The sequence below is a fragment of the Otolemur garnettii genome, unplaced genomic scaffold (assembly GCF_000181295.1).
Source record: "Otolemur garnettii isolate 467f Iridium unplaced genomic scaffold, OtoGar3 scaffold00189, whole genome shotgun sequence".
In the NCBI taxonomy this organism is placed as follows: Eukaryota; Metazoa; Chordata; class Mammalia; order Primates; family Galagidae; genus Otolemur; species Otolemur garnettii.
Window position 1 is genome coordinate 1,755,488 of NW_003852584.1, and position 16,918 is coordinate 1,772,405.

At 47.7% G+C, this 16,918-nt stretch overlaps 2 protein-coding genes across 5 annotated transcripts in view; one reads left to right on the forward strand and one right to left on the reverse strand.

The window, feature by feature from the left end:
• Positions 1–9,081, forward strand: part of TXNDC11 (thioredoxin domain containing 11) — a 69,137-nt gene extending 60,056 nt beyond the window's left edge. For all 4 annotated transcript variants that reach the window (XM_003800898.2, XM_023507557.1, XM_023507556.1 and 1 more), the window contains 4 exons: positions 268–410; positions 740–849; positions 4,155–4,235; positions 8,326–9,081. In XM_003800898.2, the coding sequence (XP_003800946.1) occupies positions 268–410; positions 740–849; positions 4,155–4,235; positions 8,326–8,965 (974 nt within the window). In that variant the 3' untranslated portion in view covers positions 8,966–9,081. The remainder of the gene's footprint in view (positions 1–267; positions 411–739; positions 850–4,154; positions 4,236–8,325) is intronic.
• The window catches only part of SNN (stannin), a 10,018-nt gene continuing 2,103 nt past the window's right edge, over positions 9,004–16,918 (reverse strand). The window contains exons 2-3 of the mRNA XM_023507559.1: positions 15,647–15,757; positions 9,004–12,089 (exon numbers count right to left, since the gene is read on the reverse strand). Coding sequence (XP_023363327.1) covers positions 11,734–12,000 — 267 coding nt within the window. The 5' untranslated portion in view covers positions 12,001–12,089; positions 15,647–15,757 and the 3' untranslated portion in view covers positions 9,004–11,733. The remainder of the gene's footprint in view (positions 12,090–15,646; positions 15,758–16,918) is intronic.

The following is a 16,918-nucleotide window of genomic DNA, read 5'->3' on the forward strand; positions in this document are numbered from 1 at the left end:
AGGTGCCTGCCACAATACCCAGCTATCTTTTTTTGTTATTATTTAGCAGGCCCAAGCTGGGTTTGAACCCACCAGCCCCACAGCATGTGGCTGGTCCCCTAACCACTGAGCTACAGGCACCTCTGTTCAGGGTTTTGCTTATAGGTAAAATGTTTAAAATGTGAGCCTGTGAAGTCATTGCAGTTTCTAAAAGGTGGAGTTAAAAGTAGGCCAGTTACTTTCCTTATACCTGGAGAAGAGTTGATCTCATTTTCTCTTTATTTTTAGAGTCTTTTATTCAAAACTTCAGCGTTCTCTACAGTCCCTTGAAAAGACATCTCATTGGAAGTGAGTCTGCCCAGTTTCCTTCTCAGCATTTAATCACTGAAGTAACAACTGATACCTTTTGGGAAGTAGTCCTTCAAAAACAGGTACAGCATCGCAAAAGAGTCAAAAATCAAGCCATCTATTCCTATTAAAATCATTTCCAAAGCTGCAGTTGTTGGGGTGAGTGACTGTCTTTGCTGTATAGAAGGTAAAGCATGTGATAGTCTGATTGTGGAACTTGAGGAAATTACATGGTGGTTTTCTAATTGCAGAAAGTCCTTAAGAAAGCACAAAATTGGAAAGATCTAAAGATGAAACTCTTAATTTCAGCATAGGCATTCTGTTGAATGCCTGCTGGATTTTAAGCACAGTAAGGAACTGAGGAGGAGCCTGTTTCCCAGATGCTAGTAATGGCCTCTCTCCCTTCCCACAGGACGTTCTGCTGCTTTACTATGCACAGTGGTGCGGCTTCTGTCTATCCCTCAATCACGTCTTCATCCAGCTAGCTCGTCTCCTGCCCACAGATACATTTACTGTGGCAAGGTAAGGAAGCCTGTTCTGTAGAACTTTAGGCTGTGTGCCCATGCTCACTCTGTGTGTGTGTGGCTTAGCCATACGATATGTGAGGGTCTGCCCATTTTCCTCCAGCCTCTTGGTTGGATTCAATTGTCAGGCTGGAGCCATGAGCCCAGCCTTGTTGAAACTGATCTTTCCCTGGTGAATTCTGCATGTTCCTTCCATGATGATGTTTAGTTCTGATTGAATTCATGGGTGGGTGAGCACAGGTGTGTGGGAGTAGCACTAACCTGGTCTCCAGGACAGCCTTCTTGAGACACTAGCCTCTGGAATACCACAGGAAGGTTGCCCCAGAAGTTGCCCACTGGCCCTAGGACCTGGAGCAAATCTTCCACCAGCCCTTGTTTTCCTCCCCATTTGTGAAGTTAAGAGGAAGAATTGATTAGTTGATAACAACGTGTTTGAGTTTTATGATTTCATGGATACTATATTTAGGCTCCTGCTTAAACAAAAAAAAATTTAACATTTATTTGAAAAGGCTCAAATACAGTTTTTAGATGCAGTAGTAAGCAGTTTGAGAGGGATTGTTTAGATTTAACCCTTCCCCCCAAACTCCACATAAATTAGAGTTAAATGTAAAAGATAAAATCACAGGAAAAACAGCAGAAGATAGAATACTAGATTTGCTGGTTGCTTTGAGAGAGGGAAGCTTTCCGAAGTAGAAGCAGTTGAAAAAATAATGAAAGAAAGATGAACAGGTTCCACTGGAAATGTGTGCAAATAAGGAAAACATACTTAAATGGGAACCACTGATGTATTTTATAGCATCTGTATTTCATCTGTTTTATGTACTGTAAGTAATACTTAGAGCAAAATTTGAGGAGTTACTATGCTGAGAGATTTTTACATGTGTGTTAACTGACTTAATCTAATCATAGGACATTCACTGAAGCCAGTATGGTTATCACTCTCTTTTTATCGAAGAGGAAACTGAGACGCAGAAAGATTAGGCAACTTGCCCCAAATCACACAGCCTATAAATGAGAGACCAGGATTCAGAATCAGGCATTCAGACTCCAGACCCTGCAAATTAAAATGGTTGAAGAGACAAGAAATTCCAATATGAACAAGGGATGTGAACAGGTTTTTCATGTAAGAAGAGAGAGTAGATAAACAAATGGGGAAATTATAACCTAATAAATATAAATTAAAACAATAATAAAATGTCAATACTCTTATTTAAGAAGTGCTTTTAAGTGACAGACTTTTATTGATAAAATAAAGTGAAATTGACACAGTCAGATGTAGCTAATGGAATGAGCACATTGCCATAACCCTTTTGGAAGGCATTTCAACAATATTTGCAAGAAATCAACAAAAATGGTTATACATTTTGACCCAGCTAATTTTACTTTGGAGAATTAATGAAATAGGAATTCCAGAGCAGCATGAGCTAGTTATCATAGCATTATCTATACCCACCAGTAGAGGGAGGAGTAAGTAAATCCTGTCTGGGCATTCGATAGGATTTTTAATTACCTCATTAAAACAAGGCTTTTCATATAATTGATTGGAAAACATACAGGATGAAATATATAGTAGCTGCTCTCAAAAATAGGTACACATGTACACCAAGCCTAAATGAGAATTGCAGAAAGAAGGCCCCAAGAAGCCCAGTGGAATTCCGAGTAAATTTTTATATTATGTTTCTTTTAATTTTGCAGTTTGCCCTTCCTTTGAAATAAAAATCAGGAAGAAAAAAGTGTGATTATAAAATATGGTATGCAGTACCAGTTGTTTAGAAAGTAGAAATCTAATGTTTTAGGTAAGCTGACCTAGGCAGAGGCAGGTGTGCCATTTTGTTAGTAAAGTTGTGGTAAAATAGTTTTCATCTGGTTAGATTATTCTTTTTTTTTTTTTTTTTTTGAGACAGTGTCTCACTTTGTCACCCTTGGTAGAGTGCTATGGCATCACAGCTTGCAGTAACCTAAAACTCTTGGGCTTAAGTTATCCTCTTGCCTCAGCCTCCCAAGTAGCTGAAACGACAGGTGCCCGCCACGGTGTCCAGCTATTTTTAGAGCTGGGAGTCTTGCTCTGGCTCAGGCTGTCCACTCTCCTTGGCCTCCCAGAGTGTTAGGATTACAGACGTGAGCTGCTACACCTGGCCAGTTATATCATTCTTTAAAAAGTGAATTTTGTCATTTCGGATAAATATATGACATTCATTTCTGCCCCCCTTATGCTTTCTGAAGACTTCTGTCAAGTTAATGTTTCAAAACATTTCCATCTTTTGTACACTCTATTCATGAATATTGGCCAACCAGCCCTTCCATAAGGCTAGTGCAGCCCCTTTCTTTCTTTCTTTCTTTTTTTTTTTTTTTTTTTGAGATAGAGGCTCAAGCTCTCACCCTGGGTAGAGTGCTGTGACATCATAGCTCACAGCAACTTCCAACTCATGGGCTCAAGCAATCCTCTTGCTTCAGTTTTTCTATTTTCGGTAGAATGGGATCTCACTTTTGCTCAGGCTGGTCTCGAACTAGAGAGCTCAAGCAATTCACCTGCCTTGGCCTCCCAGAGTGCTAGGATTACGTGGCTCCTGGCTGCAGCCTCTTTTTTTGAAGATGCTGCTGTGGCCCTGACTCTGCTCAGCCAAGTTATGGGAGCCTGGCTGTGTGCCCAGCCCAGTGCCAGTTGCTAATGGGCCGGTCCCCTGGAGCAGTTGCATTTAGCAAGTGCCATATAGATTGAGAACTGGTTGGGTGATTTAGTATAGATGTCATTTTCTGTATTTGGAAATTAACCTGAAATCTGTTAAGAAAATATACTTCTTTTGTCCTCCATCCAGATTTACAACATATAGAAAAGGGTACAAATTGGCATCTTCAGAGAAGCTGAAGGTATTTTTTTTTTCAGAAGTAATACAGGCATTAAGATACTTGGTTTGGGTGGTGCTTGTGGCTCAAAGGAGTAGGGCACCAACCCCATATACCAGAGGTGGCAGGTTCAAACCCAGCCCTGGCCAAAAAAAAAAAAAAAAAAAAGATACTTGGCCAAATCCTGTTGGGTGAGTGACTAGTGAGGTATCAGTGAGGCATTTTTTGGAAGTTCATTTTTACTTTCAGGACATTATATTACCATTCAGTGGAAAGCTATATGTCTTGGAAGTATCAAAGCCCAACTTATACCTGGCTGGCAGTATACTCACAGAGAAGGGGCTGGCCCAGTGTGGGGTGTAGACAGTGCACAGTATTTTTCAGTTATTGTGACGATTCTTTGAAGCTGGGGTTTCTTGGGATGATGTCTTAGTTTATATTGTTCTTTCCCTTTGCCAGGATTGACGTGTCTCAGAATGATCTTCCTTGGGAATTTATGGTTGACCGTCTTCCTACTGTCTTGTTTTTTCCCTGCAACAGGTAATGCTATATTATTTTCAATTTTAGGCAGATAATATTTTTTTGTTGAGGTCTAGAGATAAAATGAGTTTAAGATGTGAATCATTTGTTATAATAAAAATGTTCAAAAAGTGTGCCCTTAGGGACATAGGGTAGAAGGGTGCTTTTGTGTCAGGATGTGATGGGAGGTGTGGATTGTTTTAAAGACATCTGCTCTTCTCAGAGTCTTTTTCTCACATAGGCATGAGTGTGGCCATCAGAATTTGGTAGCTTTCATGGCCTATATGAACATACGAAATAAGCAGCGATTGACAAGAAGAGTCCCCTGTCTGTGTGGGGCAAAACAGCAGCGGGTCTGTAAAGCCCTGCCTGACCCGAGCCGTCCTGGGCTCAACCCCGTCCTTGCTTGGATTCAGGGAGCTCTGCTGTGGTGTCTTCTGGCCATGTGCTGTGAGTGTCTGCCATGTGGTTGGCACTTGATCTTTTCGCATTTGCCTAACTAGTATTCCAAACTGAGTTATTTCAACTACCTTGAAGGACCTTAGGAAAGGGGGAACAGACTTCACAGTTAAAGTCTGCGAAAAGCAGTGGATGCCATTGTTTTAGTATAAAAGGAGATTAACTCTTGGCCCTTAACAGCCTGATAAACTGGATGTTTGCTCCTTTTTGCAGATTGCTGTAGAAGGTTGAGTCCTCCTGAGGACACAGTCATGTGGTTTTGACAATATCCTCTCTGCAGGGAAGTGTTTGCAGGCTTATTTAGGGAGGTCCCTGACTCAGATGTGTGACATTGACTATTTTCATTTCCTGCCTTTCTGTTGCTGATTTTGTATGGCCACTGCTCTACTTGTCATGTTTCTCTAGGAGACTAATACCTTCATATCTGTGAAATCATTTCCTTGGTTTTTGCTTTTTATCTCAAATAATTTTTGCTGGAATACTCCTTGTAGGGTCTTGTCAAGTCCTGCACTAAAAACAGAATATGACTCACCCTATTCTGTTGCTGAGTCGTGATGAGCCTTTTTCTTTCTAAGAAGTGTTTAAATTGCCATGTAGTCAAGGAATCATGGACAGTAACACTAGCAATTTCATCTCTGCAGGACAGAAGTTGGGTATGTAGTTTAATGAAGTATAATTTTTGAAGTCCAAACACAGCTTGGAAAAATATTAAAGTTAGAGCACCTAGAAAATGTGTTTGCATGAATGGAATAATGAGAAACCCACAAAGAAAGGTGGCAGGTAGTAGCTTGTGTTTACAGGCTTGTGTCTGAGTTGAGTGACTTTCGTTCAAAGCTGCCTGTTGTAGTAAACATGGAGATGAGTCCATTCTCCAGACGTGTGCTGGGCAGTTGCTGCAGCCTCTTACTATTCTCCTTGAACAGGAGAGGTGAGGAATGTAAATATTGAATATGAGGAGCCTGTCCAGTTTGATCTTAATTGAAAGAGCTTGGTAAACCAAAGCCTTATGGCTTTAGAATGGAATTTTTCTCATTTCCTAAAAATAAATGGTAGTCAGAAGTGAAATAACCTCATCATTAGCTGGTCTACAGTGAGGGAGTGGTTTAGCCAGAAGGTAAATGGGCAAATGATGTGAACTGACAGCTTGCAAAGAGGAAATGAAAAAGGGTATTTTTTGATAACATGTAATAAGACCTTTTTCACGGTTCACCTGCTTATGCTATTTTAGTGTGTATGCACTGTGATAAAACAGAAACTTGTGCATGTGCTAGCTGAAAATGTGGGCAGCAGGGAAGATGTCAGTGTTGACAGTGATTACTTCAGAGGAGCGAGGACTGCAGGTGATTTGGAGATGCTTCTTGTATATCTTGTATGTCCCTTGTAAATAAATGGTTTACAAAGAACAATTCTAATTTCTAAAAATCATGGAGAAAAAGCAGAGCCTGTCCTCGCTCTGGCTGGAGGTAGGAGGCAGGGCTACAGCCTGAAGGGAGATATAACCTTGCTGTGCAAGGGCATCTCAGGGCCAGTCCTCCCAGTCAGTGCAGACTTTTCGTGACGTGCTCTGGCGCAGACTGTGTGTGACGTGCTCTGGCCTGTTACTGGGCCAGGGAATGAGGGGGTCTGGAGGCCCATGTTCTACATAGAGATTCTGATGTGTCCCAGGGGAAGAACCACACTTCTTCAGAGACGTTCCCCACCCCTCTCTCAAGATTAGAGGGAAGCACATAAACAGTGGGACCTTTTACCACCATACTTTAAAATTAACTGCTTTTTTGGAAGTAGTTTGTTGACATTCCATGGCCTTGCTACTTTTAAAAAGCATGGAAGTGGCGGGGTGCTATGACTCATGCCTATAATCCTAGCACTCTGGGTGGCAGAGGCAGGAGGATCACTTGAGCTTAGGACTTTGAGACCAGCCTGAGCAAGAGGGAGACCCCATTTGTTAAAAAAATTAGCCTGGGATGGTGGTAGCACACCTGTAGTACCCCAGTTACTTGAGAAGCTGAGGCAGGAGGATCACTTTAGCCCAGGAGTATGAGATTGCAGTGAGCTATGGATGCTGCCACTGTACTGTAGTCCAGGCAACAGGGTCAGACTGCCTCAAAAAAAATAAAAATTTTTAAAAAGCATAGTAGCATTTTAGGGAGATTCATACCTCATATGCTGAGGTACCTTTGCAGCTCTTTCAGGGAGGATAATTCACCTTGACTTTGCCCTAGAAGACCGGGTTTGTGCTGGAGAACACAGTGGCAGATCAGCCTCTGCAGATTTTACACGCCCACTTCACTGGGCCACAGTGTGTTTTTTGTTATTACTTCAGTGGCTGAGAAGCCCCACTTAAAGAAAGCTTATGTGTTAAGAAAACTGTGTTTTAAAGTAGGAGGGGGTGGCTGAATAATTCCAAATTATTTTCAATAATTGCAAGGTTCCAAGTTCTTATTTATGTTTGCTATTACCTGGAGGTTTCCATAAACACTGTGTAAAATGGGGCATATATGACATTAATTTCCTTGTGGTTTTTATTTGATAGGGAAGAGGCTACCCATTAAGAGAACACCTTTTGTCATTTTTAGGTATTTGGCCACTGGCTTTGTGTATAGAGCTTTTAATTAGGAATTTCCTGCTTGCTTCTTAAGAACAATGCAATTTTTTTACAAAGCTAACATTCACAGAGCACACTCTTAACTCACTCCTATACAACAATCCCATGGGTTAGGTGAGACTCTTCCTTGTCCCCATTTCATAGAGGAAGCAGTTCAGAAGCACAGAGAAGTTGCTTATCTAAGAGCACATGACAGTGAGCAGAGCCCTGGGACTCTGCTATGGCAGCTGGGCTCTCAGCTTCCATTCCACTCATGGTCTGTTGGCCTATCTCGTGCATAAATGCATAAAGCTGATAGTTTTGATTACTGCAGCCAGATTGTGCATGCACAAGTTAATAGATCATGACAGAAACTTTGGTTATCAGACAATTAAATAACAAGTTCTAAAAAGGGATTTTCTAAATCAGAACCTGGAACAAAGCTGTGGAGGAAAACCTTTTCTTTGGTTACCCTCCATGTTCCGTACTCACAGTTGGGCAGCCTTGATTCAACAGAGTCCCTTGGTTGGTCTGTGTGCCAGAAGCACCTCCCCCAGGCCCAATCCAAATGTACCCTGGGGGCTACAGTTGCCCTTGGTTGAAAGAATTCCTGCCTCAGATAATGAGTAAGAAATGATTGCTAGAGAAACAGGCTGTGTGTTTCAGGTTTTTCCTGTTTCACCAGGGACTGTGGATGGGCACAGTAATAATACAGGTGACAGTCCTGCTTCAGGCCTGAGGTGGACCAGTGGCCGCAGTGCCCTATGTCACTGGCTTCACGTTTGGGGCTGGGAGCTTCTGTTTTTCTCAGAGTTGTATACAGAGACTGATGTCTGGTCTCAGGGACAGACATGCTTTTATGCTTAGCCACTTTAATTACAGAACAAGCATGTGGGACATCCGCCCTTTGTAGAGAATTTCTTGCCCAGGGAACATTTTCCTTACTGACTTTGAGTAAGTAAAATCCTTGGGGTATCTTTTCTTGGTAAGAAGTAGATGGCCTGGTCTGGTTTTAGACTAGGCACGTGGGCATGACTCTCATCTTTGATACTTTTCCTTCCTCTCCAGAAAGGACCTCAGTGTCAAGTACCCCGAAGACCTCCCCATCACCCTTCCAAACCTGCTGAGGTTCATTCTGCATCACTCAAACCCAATTCCCCCCCGGAACATGGCTGACCCTCCTACCAAAGAATGTCTGCAGAGCGAGGCAGTTCTACAGCAGGGGCACATCTCCCACTTGGAGAGAGAGATCCAGAAGCTGAGAGCAGAAATAAGCAGCCTGCAGCGAGCACAAGGGCAGGTGGAGCTCCAGCTTTCCAATGCCCGCAGGGACGAGCATCAGCTGCAGCGGCAACAGCAGGCCCTCGCAGAGCAGCATCGCCTGCTCCAGCAGCACAGCACACAGCTGCAGGCCCTGTACCAGCATAAGACCCGGGAGCTCCAGGCACTGGCCCGCAAGCTGCAGGAGCTGGCTGATGCCTCAGAAAACCTCCTTGCCGAGAACACATGGCTCAAGATCCTGGTAGCCACCTTGGAGAGGAAACTGGAGGGCAAGGAAGGAGCTGAAGACCTGCCTCCCCCGAGAAAGACACACCCTGAGCATTCCGAGCCCTCAGGCACCCCCCAGTTACCCAGCAGCTCCCCTCCACCTTCCAACATCAGCTCCACAGTGACGTCTGAAAGGAGCAACGAGAACAGGACAGACTAACTCTCAGAATGACATGAAGAAATCAGAGGTGAAAACTGTACATTGGGAATATATTTATGCAAATTTTATTGAAATTTATTGTAAATAAAGATTTTCTCAGTGGTCTAGAAAGTCAACTTGAATGTCATTCAGCATTTATTGAAGAAGGATGACATCCCTTCCATTTATTGCACAAACTTGGTAGCTTTGAAACAAAAACAGTAGCACAGTCTGTTTGAGGATTTGTCTAAAAAATTAGTCCATATTTTCGTGGCTCAGTGTCAAGAGCTCCCTCCCTACCCCCTACTGTCACTTCTGTAAGGATATGAAGAATGAAAGCTTAATTTCTGATCAGTCAGAAAACGCAACAGTTGGGCTATTCAGAAAGAATTCAAAGAGAGGTCATAACTTACTAAGCCATTTGAGTATGTGGCTCTGGTGTCTACATTTAAAAAAGTAGCTACTGATGAATAAGAACAGTGAGAGCTGTTATGTGGTTGTTCACTAGTTCTACAGGCATTTTCATTCTCCCAAACATCCCCCACCTGGCCTCTCACCCCTGCCCGTGACATTCCATTATGCCAGATTCAAACTCAAGGGATGTCCCTGGTATCCAGGAGTAGAATAAAAAAGCCTCCAAAAGTGAAACTGATAAGAAAGCGATATTTAATCATTTCAAAACCAAAATTTCACTGACAAGTTAACCATAGGGTGAGATGAGTGTGACAGTCAGGCTGGTCAGTTCCAGGGTCAGGCTGGGAGACTGAAAATGCAAATCTCAGCTGCTCTGGGGTTACTCAAGTGTGGAGCTGAAGGAGAAACGGCCTAGGCTTATGCTGCTGGCTTCCGTGAGAATAGAGGTAGAAAGCTTGGTTCTGGAACACAAGGGGGATGGATCGAACACCCCATCCTTTCCTGACACAACAGAGCAAACCTTCCTCATCTTCCAGTTGGCACCTTTGGGACTTCTGTTGTCCCTCCTGGGCCTGGCTCCAGTGGCTGGATCCCCCCTTCCTATGCAGCAATGTGTCCTGCCCACTCAGCCTGCAGGGCCTCTGCTGACAGCCCATCTGTAGCAAGGCCATTTCTTCTTGAACTTGGCCACCCTGTTAGTGGCCAATGTAGTTTCTTCTGCTTCCTAAGAGTTTCCCAGGAACCCACCTGTGGTGTCATGACTGCCCTCAGCCCAAGATGGCCTTTTGAGCTACCTCCCTCCTCAGCCCCAACTATTACCTAATGTTTGACCCCTAGTTTAGGTATATACTGTACATTTCCTATAGCTACCGCTTGGGATTCTAGAAAGTGAATTAGTTCAACATGCCTTGCTTTTTAGAGGAGGCGTGGGTGAGGCCAGAGGAACTTTGAGCTCAACTGTTAAGGGCCTGCACTGTGTGGTAGAGCTGGGACTTTCTAAGCCAGGATTGGCCTCTGGATCATTACCAAGGATGCTGACACAAATCATGTTTTAATCATAGTAGTTTAGAGTGTGGTTACAGTGGTGAGATTAAAAATCCAAGCAAGTTCACTAAAATGATACCTTGGAGATGCAGGCTACTGAGGCACTGGCTCGATGAGAGCCACCAACTCATCATCTGTTCAAGGATCAAGTCCTGAATTGGAAATTCACCCCCTGCCTCTGTACTAAGCAAAGGCTGGCAGCAAGTGGTCCAGGAGCTCCTGTGTGACTACGCACACAAGAAATGACCTACCATTGGCATTTGATGCCTCAAGACCCGTGGAGGAAAGTGAAATCCAATACCCACCAGGTGAGTAGTGATTAGGAAAGGAAGCTGACTTGTGAAAAGGGAAAGGGGGAAACCCCAGAAAACGCAACAGTCCCCTCCCCCTCCAGTGCAGAAAATATCAAACACAGAAATAAAAAGCACGTTTTCTTTCTTGGGGCAACTGGGTTTCAGACTGTTTAAAGTAACCAACATGGGCTTTGGCATTTCTGAGGACCAGAGCAAGGAACAGCCAAGCCCACGCCAAGGGGGATAGAGTGCTCAGCATGCTTAAGACAGGGCAAGAAACCACTCTGCTACTGGGACACCTGGCAGCCCTCAGGATGTGCGTCCAGACTCGTCCTTCACTGGCTCCCAGGCAGGTACAGTAGCGTCCTTGCAGTAACTCTATCAACAGGAATTGCTACTTAACCTGGAGAAAGGAGGAAGGGGTATTCTTCCATCCATTACTAACCAACTGAAATCACCCAGGTACCCTACTGGTAAGCCACTAGACTCTAAACCCACATCTCACCCCTTCACAGACAGACACACAGCTACACATCAGAGACCCCAGCTGAACACAACATGGGCCTTGCACATCTAGGACCCTCCATGGTCTTGACTCAGCTTGCCATCAGTACAGGTGTAATCAAACCAGTCCTGTGTGCACTATATGATGGTTTTAAAAATCAGCAAAAGGGCTTAAGCACGTGCTTCTGGGGGCCTATTTACAGTTCACAGGTATGTTAGTTCACGCATTACAGTAGTCGCTCCATCAAGAACAGGCTCAGCTAAACATTCAAGTAACAAAAGCGCTATGGGGCCATGAGCCCCGGCAAGGGCAGGCCTGCCCACTGCCTGCAATGGGCAGCCCCACCAAGAGGCCAGGGGGAAGCTCTGGACAGCTAGGCCCCCGGGAGTCCATGCATGCGGTGATGAAGCCCGCTGAGGCCATGCCAGCAAATGTCAACCCCTCCTCCCAGACAGCAGCATGTCTGTGTGGTCTTGTGCCTCCCAGCGCCTCTCCGCTGGCTGCGAACAGGACCTGGAGCCTTGCATCCTTGTTCAGCCGTGGACTTCCAGACCGTTGGGAGTCATCAACTTGGCCTTCCTCTCCACACAAGGTCCCCTGGCCGAGTACTGCACCAGCAGGAAGGGCTCCTTGGTCTCGCCATCCCCCACGATGCTCTCTTCGTCCTCTGATTGGCTGATGCGCTGCAGCCGCAGGTAGCACCAGCAGCCCAGAATCAAGGCCCCCAGGGCGGCGATGGCGATGAGGATGACAATGACCGTGACCACACCCGTGGTGGGGCTGTGGTCCATAATAGACATGGTCAGTGCTGAGCAGGGGGCTTCCTCAGCAGGAAGCACGTGGGGATGGCTGGCTCAATGAGGCTGAATTCAGGCAGGACACGAGAGTCCTAAAAGAAAGCACACAGAGGTCAACCAGGGACTCTGCTGGAGACCCTGACGTTTCCTAACATCAGGCTGGCACTACCACGGGGCCTATTTTTAATAATGCTTAAGTCTGCCCATCCTGCCTTCGTCCTGGTGAAGAGCAGGCCATTTCTCATTATCAGGCAGGCAAGTCACCTTACTTGGCTGTGGAGCCCAAGGCCCTGGCAGGGGGTTAAGAGGGGTGGGAAGAGACGCAGCAGATGGGACGTGGTGACAGCCAAGGCAGAGGCTACCAGAGGGATGGATACTTTTCTGGCTCTTCTGTTTAGGGTGTACCTTCTGGCAGCCTAGCACTACCCAGTGTTTGGTAACCACTTGGGGACTTTAAAGAGACAGTGCCTTCATAATGAGGGACATGAAAGCAGGGAAATAACATCAGCCTCTGCCTAGAACAGGTGGCATATACAGAACACCTAAGTCCTTCTAGGACTATTGTGAGAAGGTGCAGCAGACAACAGCCTTTACCACAAGGGCACTGAAGCTGGCCTGGGAAGACCCCTTGAATTAAACACACCACCCACTGGGGAGCTGGGTGGCAGAGTTCCTTGCGTGGCTCAGACAGAGGCCACTCAAACAAGTGAAAAGGAAAAGTGTCTGGGAAGGTGGAGGCCCTCAGGGTAGTATGGGAGAGTGGGCAGACCACAGCGTCCAAGACAGGACCTAGACTGCAAACATGTCACGAACATAAGGAAGCAGGTGCCAGCCAGGATGCTAACCGAGCAGGCAGATGAGAGGCAGGGAGCAATACCCAAGGGGAGTGTTGCTGGTAAGACATGGCCACTGCTAAGGGTGCTCAGAACTCTGAGGACAAGACCACCACCTCTCAGCCATAACCTCAGGCACAACCCTCCACCTGGTTGAGCCTTAGGATCCTCACCTGTGGACAGGGCAGCCAGGGTGCGCACAATGGCTGAAAGTCCCAGGCACCTCTCAAGCCTCAAGGGCCTACTCCAGGTGACTCCCCCAAGGCCAGCCAGCGGCCACCCACTTGACTGCTGGTTTCATGAGGTGCAGAAGCTGGCAGGCTCACCTGGCACCCCTAGACCCTGCACTTCTCTACTTCCCCTTTATTGCCATAAAAGGCGCAGTGAGTAACTCAAACCCCGGGGGTAAGGATGAGGACGAGCCATGTGTGTAGTCTGCACTCGTAACAACTAGATGTCTGAATTCCCTTGTTGTTTTTTATTTTATTTCTGAGACAGAGTCTCTTTGTGGCCCTCAGGAGAGTGCCATAGCATCACTACTCACAGCAACCTCAAACTCTTGGGCTCAAGTGATTCTCTTGCCTCAGCCTCCGGAGTAGCTGGGACTACAGGCGCCCGCCACAACACCCGGCTATTTTTAGAGATGAGGTCTTACTCTTGCTCAGGTTGGTCTTGAACCTGTGAGCTCAGGCAATCCACCTGCCTTAGCCTCCCAGAGTGCTGGGATTACAGGCGTGAGCTGCTGCGGTTGGCCTCCTTTGTTGTTTTTTAATAAGACTGACAGACTGACACAGCACGAAATGGAGGTTTCCCTTCAAACAGGATGGAACCAGCTACATCCCTAGCAGTGACAGCCTTAATGAGAAATGATTCTTACCCAACTAGAGGGTCTCCTCAGAGACTGGGTTTTTTGCCTGTAGGTCAAAGGCAGCAGAATCAACCCCCAGAGTCTGTCCAGGGACCTACCAGGCCCTGGACAAACTGCAGACTTACAGGAGTCCTGGGCAAGGCGGGGGTGACACCCCTCGAACTTGATGCCTTCTTACTACCTCCAAGGTCCAGGCCACTGCCATCCCTCTCAGTGGGACTGTCTACCTTCGTGGACCACTGCAGCAAAGGTCCCTTCTCACCTGCATAGTGACTGGGTCCCCAGCCACACTGACCTCCACACACTCTCCTACCACCAGGCCTTTGCTTAGGCAGTTCCCTCTGCCCAGAATGTTCTGCCTGTTTACCCTTATTCTGGGGGAAACTATGCCCCCACTCTGGGGACATTTGGCCATGTCTGGAACCATTTTTGGTTGTCATACTGGAGTGTGCCCTGCTGGCACCCAGCAGTGGGGGGTAGGGATGCTGCTGAACATCCCATCATGCACAGGACAGCCCCAGATGTCTGGACTGTGGGGGCAGAGGAAGAAACTCTGACACAGTTGACGCCAGTCCAGCAGGCAAGGCTTCCTGACCCAGAAGTCCAGGGAGGGCTCCTTTCCTTCAGAGCACTTGCCACAGTGTGCCGTGACTTCTGGGGCACGGCCACAGTGAGCAGGCTGTTCACTCCTGTCCTTCTCATCTTTGCCAGAGTGCCTAAGGTACCCTGGCCTATGCCCTGCCACCACCAGCTTCCACAACCCAGCTCAGCTATCCTCCCAGACATCCAAATGAGATAGGGGACCCCTGTGGCCCTTGGAGAACCTGCTGTGGCTGGATGAGCCTGTCTCCACTTGTGCCAACCTCCATGTTCTCTTCCTGTAGGAGGATACCTACCTGCTCCTGTCCCTGCCTCCCTCAACCCTGGACCTCTGGTCCCCAGGGCCTGCTGGGCGCCTGTCCTCCCAGGGCTTCTGGACAGGAAGGCAGGTCAGTATCAATTCGGAAGGGGAAGTGTGTGTGTTAAGGGGTGGAGGGGAGTGTGCATGTTTAGGGGTGGAGGTGATTTGGGGGCAGGAAGTGGGGAATCAAACAATGGCACTATATGGGGCCAGGGGCCAGAGCCAACTGGGGAGCCCACGAGACACCCTTAAGTTCAGGGGAAAATCAGTGGCCCCAGGACTAATGAGGAAACAGGCACAGGCAGCCCCACATCAAAGGGACCCTCTGAGAGAAGCGGTGACCTCAAAACCTTGTCTGTTGCCCCCACCCCAGGCCAGGAGGACTGGGCAGAGCCAGGTGTGGGCCTCTCATCCCTGTGGGCACAGAGCCCAGTGACTAAGCCACAGTCAGGCTCGGCCCATGGCCCCCAGCCCTCCCCTGAGTGTGCTTATTTGTTTCTTCATTCACTCGGCAAGCATTTCCTGAGAACTTTAAAAAATTCTGACCATGTCGTTCCCTGCTCAGAACCCTCCCAGCCTCAGAGGAGACTCCAAATTCTCTGCCTCCCCTGAAAGCCTTTGTTGCTACCTGGGGCTTAGTCACCCTCTGCCCTTGACTGTCCCAAGACTGGTTTCTTCCCCTTCAGGACCTGGAAGGCACCTCTTGTAGGCTGCCCTCCCAGACCACTGTGACTCCAGATGCCCCTCCCACACGGCCTGCATCCTGGCCCCACTGCACTATTTCCCCTTTACCTCTAATTCTCTCTGGCCAGGGGCTGTGACCCCAGCTGCTATCTGGCACCCCACAGTGGGCTCCAAGGCTGTATGATGAGGGCGCTGCCTGCCCTGCACTCAGCTATGCACCAACACACAGTAGACACTCAGTAAATGCTGAGCGTTCCAAGCCCAGGGACTAGTGAAGAGTCAGAGATCACAGCGGCAGTCTCCGCCTGAGCAGCTAGCAATCCCCCAGGCCACTCCCAGGACCCCGTGCACAGGTACTCACACCTGTCCCAACAGACTTGCGGTAGCCAGCCACCTAAGTGCAGGGCAGGAACGGCAATGGGCTGGTGACTTCCAGGCAGGCCTGAGCTTGTGGAAGGACAGCTGTCTCCACACCTGCTGGGAAGTAGAAAGGCAAAGAGTTGGCCAAGAAGCAGAGCCCAGAGGAAACTCAAAGCATTGAGGGCAGATGGCCTGTGGGCCCCCTGCACACGGCTGTACCCCATTTACTGGCTGCGCCTCTCCTGGGCCTTCCAGAGGCCCCTCAGAATGCAGGTGTCTCCTGCAAGCCGGCCAAGCCCTTGCCCTGGTCCAGCAAAGCCCAGGACAGGGGCTGGATAGAAGGGCCACAGTTAGGGCTGGGTAGGTGACCAGCCTGGCATGTCAGAAACCTGGATCACCTCAGAGTATTTGTCAAAACAGCTCCCACTGACTCCAAACAAGCATTTAATCCTCACAACTTATGGCTGCTTCTGCTCACCAGGCTCATCTCCTATAGGTGAGGAAACTGAGGCACAGAGTTTAAATAGAAAAGTTAGAAAGCAAGATGGGAGCCAGGAGTGGGGGGGCCCAGCAGTGCAAAGTTCTTCTAAGAGCAGTGGGCCCAGGGACCAGATCATAAGCCGAGACCTGTGATCTGTTGGCCCTGGCATTTGAAGTCCATTGCCACCTGCATCTCCCATAGTCCCTGCTTCTCCATGTGCTTTCTATAACTCCCTCTGGCAAGGATAGCCTGGGCCTTGGATCCCACCCTGAGCACCCCTCAAAGGTCAGATAGAACATAGGATATGCCAAGTCCCCTGGAAAACAGTATGGACAAGCCCAGGTGAGCTAGACTGCCCCTGCTCCAGGCATTACGGGTATTGTTTCTCCCACTTTCCCAAGGCCCAGAGGGACCAGTAACTCCCCAAAAGTGCAGAGCTGGGTGTCAACCCCACCCCCAACAGTGCTGTTCAAAAGGACAGTCCACGTCTGAGCCACCAGTGAGCTAAGGGCAGGGGTCTCCTCCTGTCCTACTCTTCCTCCCAGGACCCCAGTTTCTGCTCTAGATCCTTCTGCCTCTCCACAGATATCCCAACTAAGCCTTACCCCACTCTACTGGCCACCCTGCAAGCTGGGGAGAGGAGCTGCAGCCAGCAACAGAGCCCCCTCCTGCCCCTGCACCCACTATTGTGTACTGTTTTCATGCAACCAAGCAAGCTGCTCCTTGTGGCCTCAGTTTGTCAGTGTGCAAAGTGGGAACTGAGTTCCTGACCTTGTCCACTGGGTGTGGAAGGA